The 26,234-nt window shown below is 39.1% G+C and overlaps 3 protein-coding genes across 7 annotated transcripts in view; 2 read left to right on the top strand and 1 right to left on the bottom strand.

The window, feature by feature from the left end:
- The window catches only part of TOM1L1 (target of myb1 like 1 membrane trafficking protein), a 53,511-nt gene extending 37,767 nt beyond the window's left edge, over window positions 1-15,744 (top strand). For both annotated transcript variants that reach the window (XM_007177286.3, XM_007177287.3), the window contains 6 exons: window positions 1,196-1,292; window positions 8,875-8,926; window positions 11,176-11,281; window positions 11,715-11,796; window positions 15,004-15,068; window positions 15,657-15,744. In XM_007177286.3, coding sequence (XP_007177348.1) covers window positions 1,196-1,292; window positions 8,875-8,926; window positions 11,176-11,281; window positions 11,715-11,796; window positions 15,004-15,067 — 401 coding nt within the window. In that variant the 3' untranslated portion in view covers window position 15,068; window positions 15,657-15,744. The remainder of the gene's footprint in view (window positions 1-1,195; window positions 1,293-8,874; window positions 8,927-11,175; window positions 11,282-11,714; window positions 11,797-15,003; window positions 15,069-15,656) is intronic.
- LOC103016135 (cytochrome c oxidase assembly protein COX11, mitochondrial) lies at window positions 14,679-24,602 on the bottom strand. Its single transcript, XM_028165243.2, has 4 exons — window positions 24,199-24,602; window positions 20,827-20,982; window positions 17,619-17,744; window positions 14,679-17,229 (listed from the first exon to the last, which is right to left on the bottom strand). Exons 1-4 carry the CDS (start codon window positions 24,547-24,549, stop codon window positions 17,047-17,049), a joined length of 816 nt encoding a protein of 271 aa, XP_028021044.2. The 5' UTR covers window positions 24,550-24,602; the 3' UTR covers window positions 14,679-17,046.
- Window positions 24,596-26,234, top strand: part of STXBP4 (syntaxin binding protein 4) — a 192,663-nt gene continuing 191,024 nt past the window's right edge. For 3 of the 4 annotated variants that reach the window (XM_057535727.1, XM_057535726.1, XM_007177289.3), the window contains exon 1: window positions 24,596-24,705. The gene's annotated coding sequence lies outside the window, so the exon portion shown is untranslated. The remainder of the gene's footprint in view (window positions 24,706-26,234) is intronic. The other variant, XM_007177290.3, reaches the window with a different exon arrangement.

Below are 26,234 nucleotides of genomic sequence, written 5' to 3'. Positions count from 1 at the left end.
TATCAGAGAACTATATCAGGAGATTTAATTACTTCTTGACAAATGGTTGGGTCACACCCATTACAGGAATGGGATGTGTCTGAGGGAGGAGGTCCTTGAAACTCATCCCACTGGCTTAGTATCTCAAGGAATTCGCCTGGCCTGCTTATAGAGCTTGTTCAGCTCCATGGCCAATACTTAAACCTACTCTGAACCCACTCGCTATTATCTTTGGGTTTCTCTGCCATACTACAGCATCAGGAAAAGGAATATTTGATGCATATAGAGAAAATCAGGAATTATGAGGCCTCATGGTGGCGAAATGTAGAGGGTACATCACAAGCTTTTGAGTCAGAGAAGTCCAAGTTGAAATCCCAGTTCTGCCACCTCTTAGCCACCCACCTTAGAGACTTTCCTACTTTATAAAGTGGGAGCAATTGTTGCTTTAATGGTTTTCTGTGAAGGTAAATGAATGATGTTGCACTGTAGGCTTAGGGTTACCTACCTTATCTGTCTTATTTGTTGTCTCCTATTATCCTTCCCAGAGAGTTTTGGTAAATTACAAAGTAAAGATGATGAAAAATGCTGAAATCCAGAATTTTCTGCCAAATTAAAATCAGTTTGTTTTCCTTTTATGTAGCAGGATTTTTTAGAATCGGAATAGTCAGTATCCCTCAATTTGTGGTTTTCTTATTACTTACCCCATTTTTAAAATGTTGGCTGCTTGCTTGGACCAGTGGGATGTTTGGAGTCCATTATATTGAAGAGTTTTCTTGAGTTTTTAATCAGGCATTTTCAGAGCAGGGGGGAAATAATTATTCTCTTTGGGGTGTCTCATGATTATGGGAACTTGAGAGTTTGGAGAGATGAGGGTAGAGCTCTATATATGCCATAGCTTTTTACTTCTGTGCTTGACAGGATAAGACATAAAATCCCTTCCATTCTGAGTCAGCTTGGGATTTTAGAAAACCCAACACAATAACGTTTGCTACCTTTACAACGTCCTCTTTTTACGGCAGGGAATTTCTCTCTTTCCAATTGCCATAAATGATGTTTTTGAATTTCTGTTTGAGGAAATCCCACGATTTTACGGTGACAGAACTATCTCAATCTTCTTAATTTGGTGGGTTTTTTTTTTTTTAAACAGTGGAAAATTCAACAGAACTGATGGACAAAATGTTTTAAAGCCAAGCAATAAGTACATTTTGTGTTCTAGATTTCAGCTCTCCAAGTCCTGTTGTAACAAACAACTTGAAACCCAGTCTTCATCCACAGGTGGATTTGCTAGCCTCAGAAAACACAGAAACACCCCTGTAAGTATGTCAGTAATACTCCAGAACTAATTCCATCTCATTCTGATTCCTCATATTTAAGAAAACATGACATAATAGAAAAGGTAGAGACTTAGGAATCATACATAACTGATACAGAATTTCAGTACTGCTTCCTATTAGCTGTGTGACCTTGGATGAGAAACTTAACCAGTGTGAGCCTTCATTTCTCTTCTAAGAATACTCTCTAGGATTCTTACAAAGATTCTGTGCAATGCTGTATGTACCTCCTAGTATAGCACTCAGTACATAGCAAGCCTTCCATAAATTCTGTTTTCTCTTATTTTTTTAGTGGTAACAGGAGGTAGGAAAAATACAATGACAAAGTGGGGGAACAGAAACGGCCGCACAGATTGCAGAGCACTTGCTATGTGGCAGGCACTTTGCTGACCTGTTTTTATTTATTGCATTTAATCTTTGCAAAAGTTCTTGGATCGGTGCTGTTATCATTATTCCCATTTTATAGGAAAAAAGGCTGAGACCTAGGGAATAGAAGTTCATGTAGCGATTAAGTAGCAGGTCTGATGAACTGATAGTTCACCAGAAAAGAAATACAAATGACTTAGAAACATATTTTTGCTCAGTGATGCTCAGCCTTACGTACAGTTACAGAAATATAAATTAAACTGCAATAAGACTTTTTTTTAACCTCACAGATCGGCAATAGTCTACATGTTTGTTAACATGCTTTGTTAACTGTGGAGAGACAGATACTATCACAAAATTGTGCAGTTTTTATGAGGGGCAAGTGGCAATATCTATTAAAATTATAAATGTATTTACCTTTGAACTTGCAGTCTAGGAATTTATGCTCATTTATGCAAAATAAGGTCTTTACAAGATTATTCTTGACAGTATTTGTGCAATAGCTAATAATTAGAAACAACTCAAGTACCCTTCAGTTTGGGGAATGGTTAAATAAACATCTACACAATATATTATTATACTTCTGGAGAAAAAAGTAGGCCCTCTATGTGAGGGACAATCCCCAATGTATTTATTATTAAATGAGAAAAAGTGCAAAGTAGTGTGTGTATACTATCTCAAATTTGTGTAAGCAAGTGAGAAATAATATATGCTAATATTTGCCACTCTTTGCATAGAGAAACATAAGAAAGATGCAGAAGAACCTAAAAAAAGCATGGTTACCTAAGGTCAAGAAGAGGCAGGATGGAGCAGATAAACAGCAAAAAAATAAACAGAAGTTAGATTTGCCTTCCATCAAAGCCTATTATATTCTTTTTTTTCCTTTTAAATATATGTGTTTTAGGTAATAGGCAATACATTTCCATGATGCAGATATCAAAGCAATATAAAAAGATGTACAAGGACAATACTTGATCTCATCCCACCCCCATCCTGCCTCTTGCTCTCCCTTGGGTCATACCTGCTCCCACCCGGGGAACCCCTTTGTTAGTTTCTTATTTATCCTTCCGAAGTGTCTTTAGGTAAATAGGAGTATGAATTCTTTTTTCTCCTTTATTAAATAAAGGGCGGCATACTATGCATACTGTTTTGAACCTTGCTTTTGTTTTTCACTCAGCAGCATGTCATGGCTGTGTTTTTATGTCAATGGACTTAGATATTTTTTAGTTACTTTTCTATATTAAAAAGGAGAGGGGCAGACTGAGGAGAAGAGAAAGGAGAATCAAACTGGGGAAAAAAGCAAAAAAAAAAGAAATGTGTAAGGGAAGAAGAGAGAAAGGAAAGATTCATGTGCTGGGACATGGCTATCTCTTGACACCAGGTTGGGTCATTACCTTAGCTTGACTCCCTCTGGTCTTGACTGCTGTGATGCAAGTAAATGTTGAAATGTTGTAGGCAGAACTCCAGTGAAGTTGCTTAGTAAATAAGCAACTGGTTATTGCTTAAATAAGCGAGTGGTCTGCAGTAGCTGATTCTGTTTTCCTTTATTCTGCAAATCTTGTTGGGAAAGACTGACCATAAAGATGAAATCCCATTACAAAAAATGTATAAAACTCACACAAAGATCAAATCCTAGCTAATAGCTGCTTAGTTTTGTGGATCTCATACTCTAAGGTGCATAAAAATCACTTGAGTGACTATTAAACAGTAAAATTGCTGGCCCCTAGAAACTCTGATTCAGTAGCAAGAATCTTTAGTTTTAAAAGATGTCTGTGGGGAACCATAAGGCAGTGATCAGCTGACCATTAGAAACCCTGTTAGGATTGTCTGCCCAAGTTCCAGATATCAAAATAATTATAATAGTTCTTAGAATTCACTGGAATAAAAGATAATGTGTGACATCTATATTTTGTTTTCTAGACTATGTCTTTTGTATCTATTTTTTCTGATTTTCAGAAAAAGCTTATATTGATACATGAGTGAAAGTATCACTAGTCAGTTTTTTAGTGATGGAAATTGAAGCGCTAAAGTTCACTAGTCCAATTTTTTTTTTTTTTTTTTTTTTTTTTTTTATGGCTGTGTTGGGTCTTCGTTTCTGTGCGAGGGCTTTTTCTCGTTGCGGCAAGTGGGGGCCACTCTTCATCGTGGTGCGCGGGCCTCTCACGATCGCAGCCTCTCGTTGCGGAGCACAGGCTCCAGACACGCAGGCTCAGCAATTGCGGCTCACGGGCCCAGTTGCTCCGCGGCATGTGGGATCTTCCCAGACCAGGGCTCGAACCCGTGTCCCCTGCATTGGCAGGCAGATTCTCAACCATTGCGCCACCAGGGAAGCCCTAGTCCAATTTTTTAGTGATGGAAATTGAAGCGCTAAAGTTACCTAAGGCATGAATCTGGGTTAAATCATATGCCAAAGATTACATATGAGTGGCAAAATCAGCCATCAAAATATCTTACGGTCTTGAGATTTTTCCACCTCTCTGTGTTTGCAGTTTAATTTATCATCACAGAACAAATGAGTGATGGAATTATTCATAACAGAAAGGATCCCTGAAAAGCAATGATGATGATGGGATAAAGTCACAGGTCATATTTATAGCCCACTTAGTATCAGGCAATAGGCTAAGAAGAATAAGAAATGCTTACTAATTACTTACTAGGGCTCCCTACAGGCCTATGAGATAGGTACCCCCAGTATTCACTGTACAAGTGAAGAAACCAAGGCTGCCAACTAGTGCAGAAAGAGGATTCAAATTCAAGTGGATCTGATTTCAATACCTGCTCTCTTTTTTTCTTTCTGCACTTTAATTTTATTTTAAAAATTTCTGTATGGTAAAATTGACCCTTTTTTTGTTTGGTGTACAGTTCTATGTATTTTAATATATATACATAGATTCATGTAACCACCCCCACAGTCCGAATGTAGTATGGTTCATTAACCCAAAAAACTCCCTTATGCTATTATTCCTTTATAGTCACACACCCCCATCCCCAACCCCCAGCAGCCACCAGTCTGTTCTCTATCATTATAGTTTGTGACAATAGCATCTGAATAGAGTCATACAGTATGTGATATTTCTAGAAAAGTTTATGTAAAATTATTTGCTTCATGTATTTGAAGCTCTGTCTTTAAGTGCATTTGCATTCAGGATTGTTGTCTTCTTGGTGAATTGACCCTTTTATAATTATGTAATGTCCCTCTTTATACCTTGTAATTGTCTTTGCCCTCATGTTTACTTTGATATTAATATAGCCACTCTAGCTTTCTTTTTTTTTTTTTTTAATTTATTTATTGATTGATTGATTTTTTTGGCTGTGTTGGGTCTTCGTTTCTGTGCGAGGGCTTTCTCCAGTTGCGGTGAGCAGGGGCCACTCCTCATCGCAGTGCGCAGGCCTCTCACTATCACGGCCTCTCCCGTTGCGGAGCACAAGCTCCAGACGCGCAGGCTGTGGCTCATGGGCCCAGTTGCTCCGCGGCACGTGGGAACGTGGGATCCTCCCAGACCAGGGCTCGAACCCGTGTCCCCTGCATTGGCAGGCAGACTCTCAACCACTGCGCCACCAGGGAAGCCCCTAGCTTTCTTTTGATTAGTGTTCACATGGTATATCTTCTTCTGCCTTTTCACTTTTTTTTGGCTGCGTTGGGTCTTCATTGCTGTGCGTGGGCTTTTCTCTAGTTGCGGCAAGCGGGGGCTACTCTTCGTTGTGGACCACGGGCTCTAGGCACGTGGGCTTCAGTAGTTGTGGCTCGCGGGCTCTAGAGTGCAGGCTTAGTAGTTGTGGCGCATGGGCTTAGTTGCTCTGCGGCATGTGGGATCTTCCTGGATCGAACCTGTGTCCCCTCCATCGGCAGGCAGATTCTTATCCACTGCGCCACCAGGGAAGCCCTGCCTTTTTACTTTTAACTTAATTATTTGAAGTGAGTTTCTTATAGATAACATATGGTTGGGTCATGCATTTTTATGTATTTTAATAATTTCTGTCTTTAATTGGTATGTTTAGACCATTTACATTTAATATGTTTGGATTTAGGTCTAGCATTGTGTAATTTGCTTTCTATTTGTTCCCTTTGGTGTGTGTGGGGTTTTTTTTCTGTTTCCTCTTTCCTTCATACTGTAGGTCATTTGAATGTTTTCAATATTCCATTTTATTGTGATTTTGTATCTTTGTGTAGTGTATATATGGGGAGGGGAGGAATGGTTGCTCTACGAATTACAGTTTTTTTAGTGTACTTAAAACCAGTATTTTCCCACTTGAAGTGAAATGTAGAAACCTTATTATCATACAGCGCTCCCCTTTAATAATATAAATTATAGTTATTGTATGTATTATGTATGCTAAAAAAACCACCACCAGACAATGTATAATTATTATACGATTATTTTTCCACATTATTACATTATTTTTCCATAATATAGTTTTTGCTTGCAACCCTCAAATAAATTTTAGAGACTCAGGAAGAGAAAAATAGTCTATTATATTTACCATTTCTGTTGCTTTCCTTCTATTCTGGTATAATTTCTCTTCTCTCTGAAGAATTTCTTTTAGCATTATTTTAGAGAAGGTCTGTTGGCAGTGAAAGTCTCTTAGATTATTTCATGTGAGTATGTCATTTTCATTTTTGTTCCTGAAGGATATTCTCATTGGATTCTGGGTAGATGGTTCTTTTCTTCCAGCAGTTTTTAAACATTGCTCCGGTCTCCTCTGGCCTAAATGGCTTCTAATGAGAAAGCTAACATTCATTCAAATTTTCTTTTTCCCCTACTGATTCTGTGTTGTTTTTTTTTTTTTTTTTCTGTCTGTGCTTTAAGAACTTTTCTTTTTTTCTAATTTTGAACAGTTTGATTATGATGTGTCTGAGCATGGCTGTCTTTTGGTTTTACTGAGTGTATTCATTTCCTGTGGCTACCATAAAAACATTACCACAAACTGGTGGGTTTAAAACCACAGGAACTTACCTTCATAGCGTTCCGGAGGCTAGAAGTCTGAGAGAAAGCAAGGCAGTCTCCCTCCAGGGCTCTCAGAGGAGAAGCCATTCTTTGCCTCTTCCAGATTCTGGTGAGTGTTGGCACTCCTTTGTTTTTTGGCCACATCACTTCACTTTCTTTCTCCACCTTCACATTACCTTCTCCCCTGTGTGTCTCAGCCCCTCCTTCCCCCCACTCCCGTTTTTCTGTTTTAAGGTCACTTGTCATTGAATTTAGTGCCCACTCGAACATCATCTCAGTGTCCTTAATTATATCTGCAAAGACCCTTTTTCCAAATAAGGTGACACTCGTAGGTTCCAGGAATTAGGACAAAGACATAACTCTTTGGGAGCCACCACTCAACCTATTACACTGAACTTCTTGAATCTGTGGGTTTGTCTTTGACCAAATTTGTGAAGTTTTAAGCCTTTATTTCTTCAAATATTTTTTTCAGTACTACACACTTTCTGCCGTCCTTCTGGGACTTTTGATGACACACGTTAGATCTGTTGTCATTGTTTCATAGATCCATAGGGTTCTGTTCATTGCTTTTCTCACTCTATTTCCTCTGTCATCCCCACTTTGCTGTTTAGCTCACTCTGTAATTTTTTTAAAATTTCAGTTACTGCAATTTTCAATTATAAAATTCCCATTTGGCTCTTCTTTATAATCTTGTGTTTCTTTGCTGAGACTCTATTTTTCTGTTTTTTTTCCAAGAGTGTTCACAGTTCCTTGCTGAAGCACTTGTATAAATAGCTGCTTTAAAATTGTAAGGTAATTTCAGCATCTGTGTCCTCTAGATATCAACCACTGTTGATTGTCTTTTCTCTTGCAAGTTTAAATTTTCTGTTCTTCATATGCATGGTAATTTTGGATTGTATCTTGGACATTTTTCATGATATGAGACACTTCATCTTATCTAAATCCTGTTGAGAACGTTGATGTTTTGATTAGTAGGCAAACAACCTCATGAGGTTTACGCCACAGTTTCAGCCTGCCTTCTGTGTGCTTTGGTTCCGATGTCAGTTAAATTTTTAAAGCCTTGGCAGTACTATTGAGATCTGTCCCACATGTGTGCCACCCAGTATTCATGTAAGGTCTGGATAGCAGGCTGTGTGTTCAGTTCTCAACATCTTTGGCATTTATTGGGATCAGCCGTGGATGCATAGATCAGGGTGTGAGCCCAGGATTTCATAAACAACTTTGAGGTTGTTTTCCTGAATTCCTCCCTCTTTGTGATTTCTCTGGTTCTTTGCTTTCCTGGGACTCCCTTTTTTGGCTCTCCAGTCAAAAAGCTGAAGGTTTACTATGCCATGCATTTCCTTGACTATGCTTGTGTTGGGCACCAAATGGCAGGACAGAAGGGATAAAAGAAACAACAGAGGTTTGCCGTATCCTCTTGGGATCACAGTTCTACCTTAGAGAGGAAGGTTCCCCTCACTCAGAGTTTTAAGCCCCTGTAGGTCCCTATTGCCTCTGCTGTCACTGCAGCCACCTTGGGATCGCCTAGGGTTTGGGGTGTGAAAGAACAAAGAGGAAAAAAGGGATGGGGGATTTCCACACTCTCTCTGAGCATTAGGATTTCCCTTTCCTGCTCCTTGAGTGAGAATGAGAGGCTTCTCCTGGAGCTGTCTTCACTGCCCACTTGGGTTTTAGGCTGCACTGCATTCCAGTTAGGGAATACCAGAGGGACAGAACATGGTAAGTTCACCAACATTTCACTGATACTCAAATTCTAGTCTTCTTTCCCAATCAGCCTGTAACTAGTGTTTACTTTTCAGTTCTCAAATATTTGCCCCACACATTCTGTCCAGGTTTTATAGTTGCATTTGGTGGGAGAGACAGGGTGAAGTGTGTTTACTCCAACTTTACTCCAAACTGTCCCCCCTTCCTAACCTCTACTCTGCATTGCCCCTCATCCTTTAGGAAACGATGGGGTGGTAGCTACGCTCATGCAAAGACTGAAGGCTCTGCTGTCACTGGTATAGTGTGCACACTCCAGGGTCTCAAGACTGCCACTGCCTGGGGACAGGGTTTTATCTTTACTGTCTTTGGTATTTGGGCATCATGATCTGCTGGGCACTAAAACCAATGGTAATTTTTATTGATATATAAAATTAATACGTTTGTGTAGTCTGAAGGTAACGTTTTGGGTTTTTAGACCAGGAAAGTCATCTTTTTGCATCAGTGATCTCACTGTAGGGTAATCATGCTGTGTTATCACACTATCCTAGGTTTGTCCAAAGGACCAGCCAAAACCTCGCCTCAAGTCCTACATATGAGAGTGTAAGTAATGAAGGCCTTCCCTGGCAGTGCACCTGATGAGCAATTATCATGCTAAAAAGGAACTCCTGGTCCTTAATTCTCATGTTCTGCTCAGAGTTTCTTTATAATGTGTTGATGCAGCCCTTGTTAGGACTTTTCCTTGTTGTCTTTTTAATCATTTAAGATAGACAAGTGTAGTCTCACTTCCATTAGAAAGATGGTTAAGGATCAGAATTCCCTTAGAGCTGTTTATATTTGCTGTCTCCACTTTCTTTCCTCCCATCCTCTGACAGACTTCAGACAAGTTCTCATTCCAGCCACTTTACTGGCAGAGCTCTTGTCAAGGTCACCAGAGACCTCCAGATTTACTAAATGTAGTCCTGCAATTCTCAGTCATCTTACCTGATCAACAGCAACTGACAGTCAGTCACATCCTCCTTTCTGCACATGTGGCTTTCAGACACCACTCACTTTGGGTTCTTCTCTTGCCTCAGTTCTTCTCCATCCCCTTTGCTGGTCCCTCCTCCTCTACTGGCCTTTCAGTATTGGAGACCCCAGGAGTCTGGCATTCATTCCTCCATGGTCTTTTGGTCTCGTATCTTGAAATTCCATTCAGACTGACGACTTACAAGTTGCTGTCTCCAGACCTTATGCCTTCCCTACACTCAGAACTCACATTTCCACCTTCCACTTCACATCTCCTCTTGCTTTCTTTCAGCCCTGTCTCCCGATTTGCTCTTCCTGCTGTCTTCCCCACTCAGTAAATGACCACTATTTCAGTTGCTGAGGTCAAATACCTTGAGAAATCATGCTTGACCTCTACCATTTTACCTCTACCTTCAAAATATATCCAGCCACTTCATTATCCAGCCACTTCTCACCACCTCTACTTCCACATCCCAGTTCAAGCTACCATCAGATGGATATTGCAAGGCCTCCCTGAGTGTTGCCCTGCTTCAGCCTTCACCTTCCTCTGCACCCCCACCCCCATCACACAATCTATTCTTAAAACAGAAACCAGAGCAATCTTTTTTATTTTTTCATTTTTTTTTTGGCTGTGTCGGGTCTTAGTTGCAGCACACGGGATCTTTCGTTGCAGTGTGTGGGCTTCTCTCTAGTTGTGGCACACAGGCTCCAGAGCATGTGGGCTCATTAGTTGCAGTGCGTGGGCTCTCTAGTTGTGGCACGTGGGTTCAGCAGCTGTGGCGCACGGGCTTAGTTGCCCTGCGGCATGTGGGATCTTAGTTCCCTGACCAGGGTTCAAACCAGTGTCCCCTGGATTGCAAGACCAATTCTTAACCACTGGACCACCAGGGAAGTCACCATGGCAATCTTTTTTAAAAGTAAAGTTTGTATTATGTTACTCATCTGCTCTAAAACCACCTGTGATTTTCTTCCTGACTCCATTTTACTCAGTAAAAGCCTGAAATGCTGCTCTGACCCCTCCCACTACCTCTCTAGCTGCACCTCTTGCCTCTCCAACTGCACTGGCCACCACCCTGCTTCAGAGCATATGACCATATGAGCATAAGACCTTAGCTAATCACAGGACCCACATCAGAATCAGGGCTCTGCTTAGTGTCCCCAGTGGTGAGGCATTCCCTTGACTATGACTGTCAGAGCAATATCCCACCCCAGCCTCTCTTCTCCCATTACCATGCTTTTTCCTGAGAGCACTTGCTATATGACACCTGTTTAGATTTGTTGATTGTCTGCTTCTGGAGGGCAGGGATTTGACCTGCTTTATTTACTGCTTTATTTATAGAGCCTGGCATACAGTAGGTGCCCAGGACATATTTGTGAAATGAATGAAGAAAATTACAAGAAGAAAGAGATATTTCTAATTAAAACTTTAATCTTTAAGTGCTGATTTGATATCTTCACCTTATGCTTTTTTGTGGTTAATATTGTTTTTTGTCCTTTGAGGCCGAGATTTTATTCAGTGTGGAACAACAAACTCTGGTCTGAGCCATACATTCCTGCTTCTTTTTTTAAAAAGCAACATTTTTTTTAAGTTTACATTTTATGGTGTTAGATAGTGTTCTAATGGGAAATGAGGTGCAATGGGCATGAAACCAGACAGAAAAGCAGTAAATTTTGTAAGGGGTTATTACCTTAAAAACTAAAATAATAGTTAATAATTACTAATTCTTATCTAGTTCAGAATATATGGTTCTTGGAATACTGCCACTTGGAAGCCTAGGAATCTAAATTATAAAGTAAAGCTTAATGTAGAATGTTTATTTGAACATGCACCCTGTTCTCTTCAGTTTCCGGAATATTCAAATTCAGTATTACTACAGCCAGTTACTCTAAAGACCACTCCAGCAACACCATCAAACCAGAGACTGCCATCCCTGCCCAGCAATCATCCAGGTACTTGACACCTTATTATTTGCATCAAATAAGAAAACTTGTGAGAATGTATGAATTTGCTAGAGATTTATTGGTAACTGAAAATAGATATACAGAGAGGAAAAATTAGAGTTCATTTGCATTTTTAAGCTACATGAGATAAATTCAGGGCAGATACCATTATGACTGACATTAGGAGATTGTAAAAATGCTTGTGTTGCACTGAAAATTGTATTTTGAGTGCTGAGGTAAATGAACCTGTAATCGAAGTTTGGAAATCTTTTTGTTATATATAGCTTTGTTGTACTTGGGAGTAGCATTGTAACACCAGTGTGCTTGTTTCTGGTTGTCAGTGTTTGTTAGGATCTTCTGTCGGAAGTCTAAGTCATAAAGAGAATATTAATTGTGTGTATCTCCTCGATAAGCATAATGTGTTTCTTTTTGTTGCTTACAGCGATGACAAAGAATGATTTCCAGCCACCCAATTACCACGAGGTAATGGAGTTTGATCCCTTAGCTCCTGCTGTCACCACAGAGTAAGTCATTTACAAAATGATTATCTTTTTTGTCTTGGTTCCCTTTGGTAGCAGAGCTAACAGGACTTGGTCACACATTTAACTTTGTTTAGGTCTTGGCAGAAATCAATGACCTTATTTAAAAATGACTTATGAGGTTTTCTTGGAGGTTGTTGCTCTTAATGGTCTTGTTATTCTCAGCCTTGTGACTAAAAAATAAAAATGCTGGGGTTGCACATTAAGAAATAACCAGAACCATCATGTGCAGTAGTATATTCCTTGTAGATGCCCTGGAGGAAAGTCAGGTTCTCTCCAGCTTGAGAAGGGCACTATTCACTGATTGGTGACATAAGTACCACATGGATGGGATATTTTAGTTGTTCTTTGACTAATGCCAAAAAAGACTTAATATAAGAACTTGTTTTTAATCTTCACTACCTATGACAACAGTGTGCTTAAAATGGATTATTAGTGTAAAAATTACTTTTTCACTTGGAATCCTTAAAGCAGCATTATTTTGTGATTTCATATTGGTCAGTATATAAAAATATTTATGGAATGGTAGGCTCATTAGAGCTTTAATATACTTTGACTAAAGGTTACCCCCAAAATTGTTTAAAATGATTAAAGCAGGTTTATGGAAATCACTGTTTAGAAACTAGCAGCCTGCAGGCTGTATCTTGCCTGCAGCTGTTTTGTTTGACCTGTGTGAATTTTAAATATGCATTTAAACACTAACTGCCAACAGTTAAAAAGTGGGATATTTCCAAAAATATCTGGACCTCTGGATTCTTTTCGATACGACAGCATTTTTATGTGTTAGCAATAGCTTGGGGCTGCGTAGTAGCTGCCTCTTTAAGATGAGACAGCTTCTGCAGCCCACCAGGCCCCACCTGGCCCACTGCATACCTTCATCTGACCTGCCTGGCATGTGTAGGCATTTGAGGTTTTGACCCTGCATTAAACCCTCAATGTAGTGATCTATTTTGGAATGATTTATGAATGAATCTTAATAGGCTTAGGAATTCATTAAATATTTTTTCCTAACAAGATTGTAAAACTTTCCTAGGTCATTCTGCTTGATAAAGTATCACTGAATATATTAGTGGTTTAAGGAATTAGAAACTGGTTAAACTAGGTATGCTGTCTGGAAACCGGATGTTTTTATCAGTTTCTCCAGGCAAATAGGAAGCGGAAAAGTATATTATTATATTTTAGTTAACTATGAGATTGTTGTAAGTAGATGTGGTGGTGCAATAGATATTAAAGGTAAGAGAGATAGTAAGAAGCTGGAAAGGCAAAGCTTTGGAATTCCCTACCACTACAGTTCTTACTTTCTGGAGGGTAGGGTGTCTCAGTTTCTTTGAACATTCCATGAAATCCAGGGAACTTCTCCCTAAGGAAAAGCACAAAATCTTGCAGAAAAGTTCTGGGATTTTCACATCACTGGTTGTCCATGAACCCCAGGTTAAGAATTTCTACTCCAGCAGAACATAGAGTATAGTACTTATGAATATACATATACATACACATGATTCATTCATTTGACAAACGACTGAACACTGTCTATGTGCAAGGGAAATTGATTGCTGCCTAATTTATCATGTTAAAACTCAAGGAGGGTAAATCTAGTATGGATGCAGAAATTAAATCAGCAGGCAAACATGTATTTAGTTTGTGTTAATGGCATGAAAGACATCGACTTGACAGTGTATAACAGAAAGAACTGATTTAAATGAGGGTAGAGAAAGCCTGAGAAGTGACATTAAGGTTAAGACCTGCAGTTTTTAGTGTGACAAGTTTGGGAATCAGTGTTGCAGGCCCAGGTAACAACTTATACAAAGACCCTGTGGGGAGAGAGTTTGGGCACATTCAAGAAAATGGAAAAGCCAAGAGCAAAGAGAGCAACGGGGAACAACCTATTACCAGATGTGGAAATTGCAGTTTGGAAACAAAAAGGAGGGAGTACACAACTGTGGTAAACATTGCTGAAGACAAACACTTGATAATGGACTAAGTAACAGGAAATCATTGGTGATTTTAGTAGAAGCATTTTGGTAAACTGATGGGGACAGAACCAAATTTCAGTGCATTAAAAAGTAAGAGATGAAGTAGACAATAAGTGCACAGGTAACTTACATAGAAACTTAAACATGAAGGGATTGTGGAAAGTGGCTTGGGAGCTAGAGGATTACTGAGGTGATTAAGTAGACATGGGATAAAGGACTGTATTATTTTATAAAATGGGAGATGCTGGAACATCTGTGAATCCTAAGGGGTAGGATTTAGTGGAGAATGAGAGGCTGAAGATTGAGGAAGGGAGATATCTAAATGAGTGAGGTGTTTGAGAAGCTAGGGGTAGACAGATAGGATCATAGAAGTAGATGATGGTGCAGATGAAAACAGACTTGAAGATTTGGTGTTGGAAGCATGAGGAGGTTTCCATATCCAGACATTTAATTTACTAAAATGTGAGGTTTCTGACTGAGAGGAGGGGCATCAGAGATTTGAATAGAGTAAAGGAGGTTGAAATACTTTTTTGTGGAAAACGAGAGACAAAACTTATTAGAAAAACATTAAAATTTCTGGACCATGCTGGGGCTACTTGAGGTTAGGGATCATGCCTTCAACGTGCTGTGATTTTTATGAGATTTTTTTTCCTTAGCCATGTGTTGTTATACTGTATATATTAATGTCATATTTCTAGGTATAGATATGTTCTATCTACAGACATATATAAGACAAATATAAAGAATTGAACAAAGGCTGTCATAGAAAAATGACTATATACAAAGCACAAAGATGACAGTTATATGCTAAAGGTAGCTCAGGAATTTGGACTGTAATAACATATGTTAAATAAGCTAGAATATTAATTTTTAATGTTTTTTATAAAGCCAGGGAAAGCTGAACAATTTTTGCTTTATTTTTAAAAGCAGGAAGCAAACTGTCCAAATTTTGAGCCATATTTCTCATTAAATTACAAGTAAAATGGCTACATAAGATACATATTTATAAGATGTATGGGAATAGCAGCATTAGGATCTAAGAAAGTTATAATGTAAGCTTCAGGACAGAGACCTTTGTTTTTATTTACTGATACAGCCTGATTTCCTGAACACCTAAAATAGCACCAGATTTTTAGTTAAGTTGTTGGCAGTTAAGAGCCAAAATAGTACATTGAAATTGATATATAACCCTTTTGCCATTATGGCTTGTTTGTTTCAGAGCTATTTATGAAGACATTGATGTTCACCACCATAAAGGAGCTCAAAGTCACACTGACTGTTGAGGTAAAGGCTTCAACTTACACAACTTACATTCCACATGATTTCAGTGTAACTGTCACTTTCTGCATTTATTATTTACATTTTGTAAGGGCCATCACAGTCTGACACTCTGATAAGTGAGATATTATTACACAAGTTCCTCTGAGTCACTCAAATTGTAATGAACTATTGTTCACTAATGAAATACATTTTGTGACCATGTTAGCTAAAAATTATAAATCTTGGGAATGCAGAAGTAGGTTTATGGTATAGAAATGTTAATGCTAACAAAAACAGATGATAAAAACTTCTTAGCACTAGAATCAGATGTGTCTTTTATGTGCAGTTAATACCTGTTAGCTGGGATTGGTAGAAGCCATTCATTGTTAGTCTAGATTGGTCTGGATTCTATTGCTTTACTAATCATTCCATTTATTTACTAATAAATGCGCACCGCCACCAGTAACCTATTAACCTTATTTATTCCCTCCACACCCTCCCCCGTGGAAGTAGTACATTCCCACCTTTCCTCTACTAGACTGTGGCTCTCTAGTTACAAGGAATGGGGAAAGAGGAAAAGATGGAGATGGCTGACTCTTCTTTTTATTCCAGGTGGAAGTGGATGACCAGCTCACTAGCAGCATTATGGGTGCCGATTCTCCTAAAGGTATACCCTGTCCAGCTTTGAGACCCAGAAGTTAAGACCTTCCAGAACATCAAAGCCATAGTGGAACATTTCTCCTCTGCAGTAATGAAGTTTAAACAGAAGAGTAACAGTTCCAGAGTAACATTTATGGTTCCTGACAGCAGCTCAAGCTTTATCTCAAAAGAACTTGGTTGTAACATATATTTACTTAAAACTTCAGCAGAAGAAAAATTCATGGTACTGAGGCCAACCAGATTAAGTGTAGCACCTTATGTTTCAGACCTTCCTACGTTTAGAAATCATCACAAGAGCTGGGATAAGAGTAGATGAAGACTGTTTCATTACAAAATAATTGTTAATAGATGAAAGCATGAAATGTGAAAAACTATTATTATTCAGGAAGAATGCTGAGTGCCTTCATTTAACTAAAGTTGAATGTAAAAGTCAATTTGCACTTCTTCATAAATAATACTCTTGTTTAGGATTATGAATTGTAAAAGCCTTGATGATTGTAGTTTAATATTTCAGGTGCCCTCAAGAGGTTACTGGATTCTACACTGTTTGCCTTTAAATATAATTCTTTATAATACTAAATGCTCCTTTTTTTTCTTTTTGGAAAAAAGACTACTGGAAAACATTCAGAATAAATTGTACTTTGGTTTGTCATAAATTACAATGACAAATAAATTACTATTAAAACAGTTTAATACATCTTTTTTCAGAAGAACTCTGCTGTCAGTAAATCTTCACAATCCCACTTAACATTTTAAAATTTGGAGACTTGGAACTATCACAAGAAATGCTAGAAACCTAACTAGATATACTTATGCATTTTATTTAAATTTCATGGTACTGAAATTTCAAAGTACTTACTTAGTACTCTGAATGTAAAATAGCCCTAGATCTTAAAGGAAAAATACAGTCAAATTTGAAATCAGAATGTAATCTTTAGGCAAGCTGTTAGGGCTTAGTGATTCCTCTTCCATTTTGAGCTTTTAAAATAGTGACTGTTCGTAATGAAAGTAGTAAACAACTATTCTAGAAATAATAATAAAACTTCATTGTTACAAGTATGAAGTGCTCATAATTTGAAAGGCGACCAGTGAATTAAGCTGAACCGTCAAGTCCATGCCAACATATTTAAGAAACAAAGCAGTTTCCTCTAATACTACTTAAACTCTAAGTATGGTTTTGAACAGTTACACATTGTAAGTTGGGTAAATTAGTTGGGAAAAAAGAACCATAAGTATGTAAAATTTAAAATAGAACGCTTCACATTATTGTAAATATTTCTCCTCTGAGAAGATACATGATTTTTCAAAAATCACAAATTAGAAGCAGGACTTAGTTCTGACTTCAATTATAGCCTGGGACCGGCAACTTATGCCCCTCCTTTGCTTCAAAAAAAGTATAAGAAAGAGTGATGAGATCAACATTCACCATTCTTGGATCTTCAGCAAATTCAGGATCAATGTAGAAAAATACCGGCATATCTACTTCCTCTTGCGGATTAAGCCTTTGTTCTTCAAAACAGAAGCACTAGAAGTTATAGAAAGGTATTCATTAATTAATATTTCTATTCTATTACCTATAATAGAAACTAATGCATTTATTGGCTTTAATAAGCATACTGTTAATTATAATCTTTAAATTCTGTGATAGAATAACAGCATCTTTTATCTCAGATTGAGTTTTGCTTTAAGGATTGAGAATCAGCAAATTCTTCTAATCTTAAAAAAGCAGGTATCTATATGGTTTGACTCTCAACCTCTGCATAGCTATTATAAGCAATGAAAAAAACAGTTTGAAGTTCAGAAGAAATGAACTTTAAAAAATTAGTACCTACTAAAAAAACACTGAAATAGATTTAGTATCAAACAATTTCATGTACCTTTATCACATTCTGTAATGTTTGCATTTAGTTATACCTGTATTTTATTGAAGTACTGTCCAGCTTCAAATGGTACAACATTGTATGTAGAAATTCCAATTACTGGTTTGTCAGTAGGATTCTTAGCTTTATAAAATGCCAGTGCAGTCTCCCCTGGCACTACCTGTTTTAAGGAAAATATACATTATCCTTATATCTCAACATGGCTCTTTCTTTCCCTCCTAAATTAGTCATTATTTTCATTTCAGACATAATACCTCATTTAAACTAATGTTAAGGGTCAGCAAAATAAATTGTGAATACTACCCAAGAACATTTGATTTTCAAATGTTACTTGCATATGTCAGTGGAGAACCAATGTTCTCTTATGCATACTTAGTTATGGACTGTCCTCTTGTATGTCTGAAGTCTTCAAGCAATAATCTGCAGATGAAGTTATTTAAAATGTGTCCAACAAAGGAGGCAAGAAAATACAATGGAGAAAAGACAGCCTCTTCAATAAGTGGTGCTGGGAAAACTGGACAGCTACATGTAAAAGAATGAAATTAGAACACTATCTAACACCATACACAAAAATAAACTCAAAATGGATTAAAGACCTAAATGTAAGGCCAGACACTAAAACTCTTAGAGGAAAACATAGGCAGAACATTCTATGACATAAATCACAGCAAGATCCTTTTTGATACACCTCCTAGAGAAATGGAAATAAAAACAAAAATAAATGGGATGTAATGAAACTTAAAAGCTTTTGCACAGCAAAGGAAAACATAAGATGAAAAGACAACCCTCAGAATGGGAGAAAATATTTGCAAACGAAGCAACTGACAAAGGATTAAGCTCCAAAATATACAAGCAGCTCATGCAGCTCAATATCAAAAAAACAAACAAGTCAATCCAAAAATGGGTGGAAGACCTAAATAGACATTTCTCCAAAGAAGACATACAGATTGCCAACAAACACATGAAAGAATGCTCAACATCACTAATCATAAGAGAAATGCAAATCAAAACCACAATGAGGTATCACATCACACTGGTCAGAATGGCCATCATCAAAAAATCTACAAACAATAAATGCTGGAGAGGGTGTGGAGAAAAGGAAACCCTCCTGCACTGTTGGTGGGAATGTAAATTGATACAGCCACTATGGAGAACAGTATGGAGGTTCCTTAAAAAACTAAAAATAGAACTACCATATGACCCAGCAATCCCACTACTGGGCATATACCCTGAGAAAACCATAATTCAATAAGAGTCATGTACCACAATGTTCACTGCAACACTATTTACAATAGCCAGGACATGGAAGCAACCTAAGTGTCCATCAACAGATGAATGGATAAAGAAGATGTGGCACATATATACAATGGAATATTGCTCTGCCATAAAAAGAAACAAAATTGAGTTATTTGTAGTGTTGTGGATGGACCTAGAGTCTGTCATACAGAGTGAAGTAAGTCAGAAAGAGAAAAACAAATACCGTATGCTAACACATATATATAGAATCTAAAAAAAAAAAAGGTTCTGAAGAACCTAGGGGCAGGACAGGAATAAAGACGCAGACATAGAGAATGGACTTAGGGACACGGGGAGGGGGAAGGGTAAGCTGGGACGAAGTGAGAGAGCAGCACTGACATATATACGCTACCAAATGTAAAATAGATAGCTAGTGGGAAGCAGCTGCATAGCACAGGGAGATCAGCTCCACGCTTTGTGATGACCTAGAGGGGTGGGATAGGGAGGGTTGGAGGGAGGCTCAAAAGGGAGGGGATATGGGGATATATATATACATATAGCTGATTCACTTTGTTGTATAGCAGAAACTAACACAACATTGTAAAGCAATTATACTTCAATAAAGATGTAAGAAAAGCCAAGCCTAACTTCTTAACACTTATCCCTGAATATTATATAATTGACTAAAGATTCTTTTTAAAAAAAGTTACCAACCTTAAACTTAGTTTACAACCAGAGTAAATGTAAACCAGAGTAAAACTAACAGAATAGAACTTTTATTTAACCAAAAAGCACTAATACATTTTTTTTGAGAGAAAATAATGGATAAAATAAATTGCAAGGCTTTAAAGAAGTCAACGTAAAATGAGACATAATTAAAAAAAAAAAAAAAGAAGTCAACGTCCAAAGGATGCTCTGTTGCATGTACCAATTTAGCAACTAATACCACTGAATACTACTGTGTGATTGCAACTAATATTCAGAACCATAATCTAGGGCTTCCCTGGTGGCGCAGTGGTTAAGAATCCGCCTGCCAATGCAGGGGACATGGGTTCAAGCCCTGGTTCAGGAAGATCCCACATGCTGCAGAGCAACTAAGCCAGCGTGCCACAACTACTGAAGCCTGCGCATCTAGAGCCCATGCTCCACAACGAGAGAAGCCACCACAATAAGAAGCCCGTGCACCGCAATGAAGAGTAGCCCCCACTCACCACAACTAGAGAAAGCCTGCATGCAGCAACGAAGACCCAATGCAGCCAAAAATAAATAAATTAATTTAAAAAAAAAAAACAAACAGAAAGAACTATAATCTATAACACCCTCAAATCACCGAAGAGATTCAATGAAGCTTACTAACCTGGGGAAGCACTAATATTAATAGGGTTTTCCAATAAGAGTTACAATTAAGCTTTTCTGGCTATTCAGTTCATGAGATAATTTCAGTTAAATCCTCTAATCACAATTATAGGAAACTTTTAAGGTGTATAATCTTTCTGATATAGAACATGACTATTTAGCATGATTACTTCAAAGATCCTTAAATTTTTTTTTAAGGGACAGGGATACTTCTGATGTAAATCAGTAAACTACTTTCCATTGTAACCAATGATTTTCAACATTTTGCTTGTATCATCTGTACCTGAGGCAAAGTCAACTATAAAGCATGACAGCTGCTCCTACTCTCAAGATTAGTGACCAGAGAACTTCTTAGTGAATTCTTAATATGATTCTAATAACAACATGGTATTTTCCATAGTTCCAAACTGACTTTTATTATAATGCCATGTAACTTAAAAGTTGAAAGTATATCCTGTTACATTAGGTCAGAATATAGGGCACTGTCAAAAAGTAGTCTGAAGGAATAAAAGGATTACAGTAATGGAATCTGTCAGCTTTTGAAATTAAGTTTAGATGAATGTTTCCTAAATTGTGAAACAGTAAGCGATGAAAGAAAGAATTTTTACATTGAAAAAAGCAATCTTTTAAAAACTGCTTTAATCACTTACATATATTTCTGTTTGCTGAGGTCTAAAGTTCCACTGGAGACTTGCATGCACATCTGCATTAAAGGTGACTTTAATGATGCGATCCTTAACAGGTACCATGTTTTCAATCTGGTCTGATGCATGACCTGCTACGGCCGATCCTCCAAGTCCAGTAGTCTAGGAAAAGACAACAAGGTACAATATAATATGCTAAACAATAATACAGTAGTTTTAGGTGCTGATGACCTATTTATTGGATGAAACAAAATTTTAAAAACTATTTAACTTTAATAATCCAGTAGCAGCAAAGTTTATATACTATCACTGGCCGTTTCCTATGAATGTGCCAATGGTTTGACCACTTTTTGGGTGTCAAGGGCCTATACTGGTTAAAGTCATATTATTCAGTAATCACTTGGTTATATGGCATGGTCAAAAATGAATCATTTGAAAGAGAGCAGACTCTCCACTGATAATAGAGCTCAGAATTTTTAGCTGAACTTTTCATTAAACATATATCCCCTTATTGTTAATATTTCATATCAACTATTATTAGAAATAAAATTTACCCACAACGCTGTCATTTCAATAAACTATTTAAATAATTCCATTTTTCCACATTCCTGTCTGGTCCTTTTTCATATCATAACTTTTAGAGCACAGATTAGTTTGTAGCTTCACTTCTGTAGTCTGCTTTTCTCAAGCATCATAAGTATTTTTCCATGTTGGTAAATATTTTTGTAAATTTTTTTCTGTATTTTTTTGTATAGTACATCTTTTATATATATATATTACCAGTTAATCAGAGAACCTGATCTCTTTGGCCACTGAATCAACTAATCATGAGGCATCAGGATAATCTGTGATACTTCTTGTCTATCTTCATTGCCATTAATTATTTCCTTATCAGAGATGCTTAAAAAAAAATCATTCTTCTGATGCTTGAGGTTGCCAGAATTCTGGTCTCCAGATAATTAATCTGTTACTATACTAGGAAAAAAAATACCAAATTTGAGGCTAGTGAAGACTCCCAGCAAAATATAGTATTACCATCTTAGCTTGTTACACAAGTCAACCAGCTTCACTCAGCTGCCATGCAATATGAAGTTACATTATAACCCTACAAGATACATCAGAGGGCAAACCTTTATTTACTCTTGCTTAATAGACAAGTATATACTTCTGCTCAAAAGGGCTAAGTTTTAAGATGTTTTCCTGAAGAACCTGAGTCACTTAAATAAAGATTCCTGAATGTTTTCTTTCTGACAGGCAGTCTTTGAATACAGATTCTTCAAATTAGTAAATGTGATGCTTTGAGAAATTAAACAATAGAAAAAGGCACTGAAAAGAAAATGTCCTGCGCTCCAGTTTAGTTCTGTCACTAGCTCTAAAAACTAACTAAATCTTACTTTCTTTGGGCTACACTTTCCATACTCATAAAATGAGCTCAGTGTATGAAGTGGTTTATATGATCCCTAATTTTTTGGCTCTAAAGTTCCGTGATTCCAAAAATAAGAGATGCTCTTTTGGAAATGTCACTACTAAACATCCAACTATGATTTAAGTTTAGGATTACAAATTACAATTGTTTTTACTTTCCTGCCCTGCACTTTCACCCAGGTGCATGAAATATTGTCATTCACTTCAGTTTGGAGCAGGGTTTCTCAATCTTGGAACTAATGACATTTTGGAGAGGATAATTCTGTTTTTCGTTTTTTTGGTGGTGGTGGGGGAATGGATCTGCCCTCTGCAGTGCTGGATGTTTAGCAGCATCCCTTAGCCTCTACCCACTAGATACCAGTAGCACCCTCCCCCCTTCACTTCCCAGGTTGTGACAACCTAAAATGTCTTCAGACATTGTTAAATATTGCCTGAAGAATAAAATCAACCACCCACCTTCCCCTGCCTACTCACCGGTGGTTTGGGGTGATCTACACTTGCTGTTTTAGATTCAGGTCTGCTTACGACTTAATCAACTGGTAGTTCTGGAATTCATGCTTGGTCCAGGCTGGCCTCTGATGAAAATTAATTCACATTCTACACTCATCCTCCAGAAATCAAGCTACAGCACTTTCCTACATAGATGCTGATATTAAGAGACTGAAAAGTCCTTCAGATTTCTGCTGTTTCAGTCATTATCGAAAATAAAGGCAAAAGTTAATCTTCATAAGGACAGGAGAAGTAAGCCAGGCATTAACAATAGAGGCAGGAAAGAGCAGTTAACCAGTGATTCCCAAACTCTTCTGAGCATTGGAATCTTTAAAAAATTACTCCTTCCTGACTCCCATTCCCAGACCTTCTGATTTAATTGGTTAGGGATGTGACCTGGGTGTCAGGATTTTGAAAAGCTCTCCAGGTGATTCCGATGTACAACAAAGTTTGGGAACCACTATCACTCACTCACTGAATGAACCCAATGTATAGCTCTCATTTATGGAATGTTTTTAAAACATAAATTCCTGACCCCTACCCACGTCTCCTAATCAGGATCTCTGGGGTACAGGAGCCCTGACATGTTTGTTTAAGAAGCCCCATGGGTGATCCTAATGCCCAGACAAAACAGCCAACTACTGCTTAAGAACTTAGGAGAATACATATGAAATAGGTGAACTCTGCCTTTGCCCGCGGTTCTCAAACATTAGCCTGCATCAAAATCTGCTAGGGAACTTACTGAATACAGACTGCTGGGCCCTGCCCCCAGAGTTTCTGATTCAACAGTTCTGGAGTCGAACCCAACAATCTGCGCTCAAGTTCCCCTCCCAGGTAATGACGCTGCTGCTAGTCCTGGGGTCTGCACTTTGAGAACCACTGCACTAGAGTTTCTGATCTAAAAGGGAGCCCTGGGTAAGGACATTACAGTTACATATTAACAAGGGGGGAAAGCCTCGAAGTCCTAATTCATGCTAGTTTGTATGCATAGAAAGCTACTCCCAGTTTAACTACAAGTAGCAAGCACACTCCCATTTCCAGGGTTAACCTTTGCACAGAAACCATGGTTTCTGTGGTTCACAGAATTAATGTTATGAACATAAATTACATTTTAAAAGCGGGCCCGTGTGTGAACAGCAGGAGGGTAAGGCAGATCGCTGGATACCGTAGTACAGGTTGCAGACCTTTCCGGTGGTGTAGCTGAGATCGGGGAATTTCACTAGGCAGTGGAGTATAGGCACAATCACTTTAAGAACTCGGGTTCTACCGGCAGCCTTGTCACTTTCTTGGTGACCTTGGGCAAGTAAGTCACTTTCTAAGGCCTGTTTCCTTAGAAAGTGATTTTCTTTGGTAGATAATCTCGGACATCCCTCCAATACGGCACCGTGGAGCATCGCTGTCTAGGGAACTGCCCGCACCCCCGCCCCTCCAGACGGGCCGCCCAACGGGCAGCGCCGGCCCTACCTGGCAGTAGAGCCGGTAAAGGGGCACGGCGGCGTAGGACGCCCCCAGCATGCCCACGGCCGCCGCGGCCACATACGTGAGGACGGTCTTGTTCCGCCGCCGCCAATCCTCCTCCTGTGCGCGCGTGAAGGGGTTCGTGCTCTTCGGCCGCCGCGGCGGCTGCACCGCCAAGCTCGGGCGCCTCCATGTCCCGAGCCGTCTCAGCTCCCTCTCAGCACCCCCTGTCCCGCTCCTCCCCGACCTGAGACAAGACTCTACCCTCTCCGCAGCCCTGGTCGGGTTCCCAGGGTGGTGCCAGAGCCAGCCGCAGAAAGCCACACGCCTCCATCCCGTACGCCAGAGCCCTCCCATGGCACGGAAAGAACGCCCGCCTGTCAGAGGCCAGAGGCCAGATCTCGCGAGGCCTGCTCTGTCTCGCGATCTCTGGGTTGAGCCAGCCGCTGCCTTGGCTACGGGGCTCCTCAGGTGGCGGCGTTTGTAGTGGGGCTACGGAGGCCGGGTTGCCGGGTAAGTTCGCGTTTTGCTTCTTGACTGTTCCTCCCACTTTGCTTCCCTCCAGTACCTATTTAAGTTACTTTTAGGAAAACGACTTGCGTTCTTCCGCGTGCTAGCCATCATCACGTGGGTTTGTGTCCCCGATCTTCCTAACCTCCAGCAGCCTTTGTCTAGACCCGGCGGACCCCAGCGGCCGCTGTCCCGCGCGGTCCTTTGACTGGGGTACTGTGGCCGCCGATCCGCTATTACTGCCCTGAGCTCCGGCTCGAGGATCACCTCTCCCAGGAAGTCTTCCTGTTTTAACCACAGCCCACTCGAACACTTGAACATCTGCATTTCCCCAGCCCCTGGGAATCGGCTTCTACTGCTCTGATGTCCTTTAACCATTTGCCCAGTGAAAATTAACCAGTTCTGGGGCGGGAGAGACGTTGTCCGACTGGTTTTTTGAGAGGATAGTGACCAGGATATGAGGATCATTTAAGGAAGGATTGAAGGAAATGGGGATGTTCATCTTGGAAAAGAAACGCATGGGGGGATGTAATAGCTTTCTTCAGTTGTGCTACAGGACAAACTAGGACCTGCGTGGGGCGGACGGCATAGGCAATTTTGCTGTAATGGAAGAAAGCATCTTTCAAGGAACTATAAAGTAGAGGTTAAGAGCTCAGATTCTGAGGTTACAGCAGGTCTACATTCATACCCGGGTCCTCACTATGGCCGTGTGTCCTTAGGTCAGTTATTTGGTCTTTTTAAAACTTAACGGCCTTACGTGTAAAATAAGAATCATAACAGTAAATGAGAATATGCATGTAAGTAATTTTCACAGTGTAAACATTTAGTAAACATTAGTCTTTATTGCTAATGTCCAGAGCAGGTATAATTATCCCCACTTCATGGATGAGGAAGCTGAAGTCCTGCCAAGTTAAATGACTTTGTCATTCAACATTTTATTTACTGTGCTCTCTTGTGGGCCAGACATTGTTCAACCTACTGGGCCTACGGCACAGAGAAAGTCAGAGAAGATCAGTTCAGTTATGGAGTGTGTCCTTTCTACTGAGGGACTCAGGAGAAAAGCAAGTAACAGACACATAAATAAGGGAATTTCAGATAACAGCACAGTGTGATTGAAAGTCAAGAGGAAGGGAAGTAAAGTAAGGTCTTTCTGAGGATGTGACATTTGAGCCTAGTCCTGAGTGATGATAAGGAACAAACTACACAATGACAATTCCAAGTCATGCCAAGACCCCTAGGCAAGAAAGAGCTACTTACCACTGAAGAACAAAAAGGAGGCCATCTCTTCCTAGCCTTGTGAGCAGGGAGAAAAGTGGTAGGAAATGGGTCAGAGCAGGTATACTGGGGCCAGATAATACAGAGCCTTATAAGCCATGTCCAAGGGTTTGTATTTTATTCTAAAAATAATATGAAGCATACAAGTGATAACCGAGTCACATTTTTAAAAAGATATTGGTTATGGTGTGGAAAAGGGAAGGGAGCAAATAGAACAGTTAGGAGGCAGTTGCTGTAGTGCAGGTGAGTGATGATGG

This window comes from Balaenoptera acutorostrata, chromosome 20, assembly GCF_949987535.1.
Source record: "Balaenoptera acutorostrata chromosome 20, mBalAcu1.1, whole genome shotgun sequence".
In the NCBI taxonomy this organism is placed as follows: domain Eukaryota; kingdom Metazoa; phylum Chordata; class Mammalia; order Artiodactyla; family Balaenopteridae; genus Balaenoptera; species Balaenoptera acutorostrata.
The sequence above is the reverse complement of the archived record's forward strand: the minus strand, read 5'-3'. Positions and strand labels throughout refer to the sequence as shown.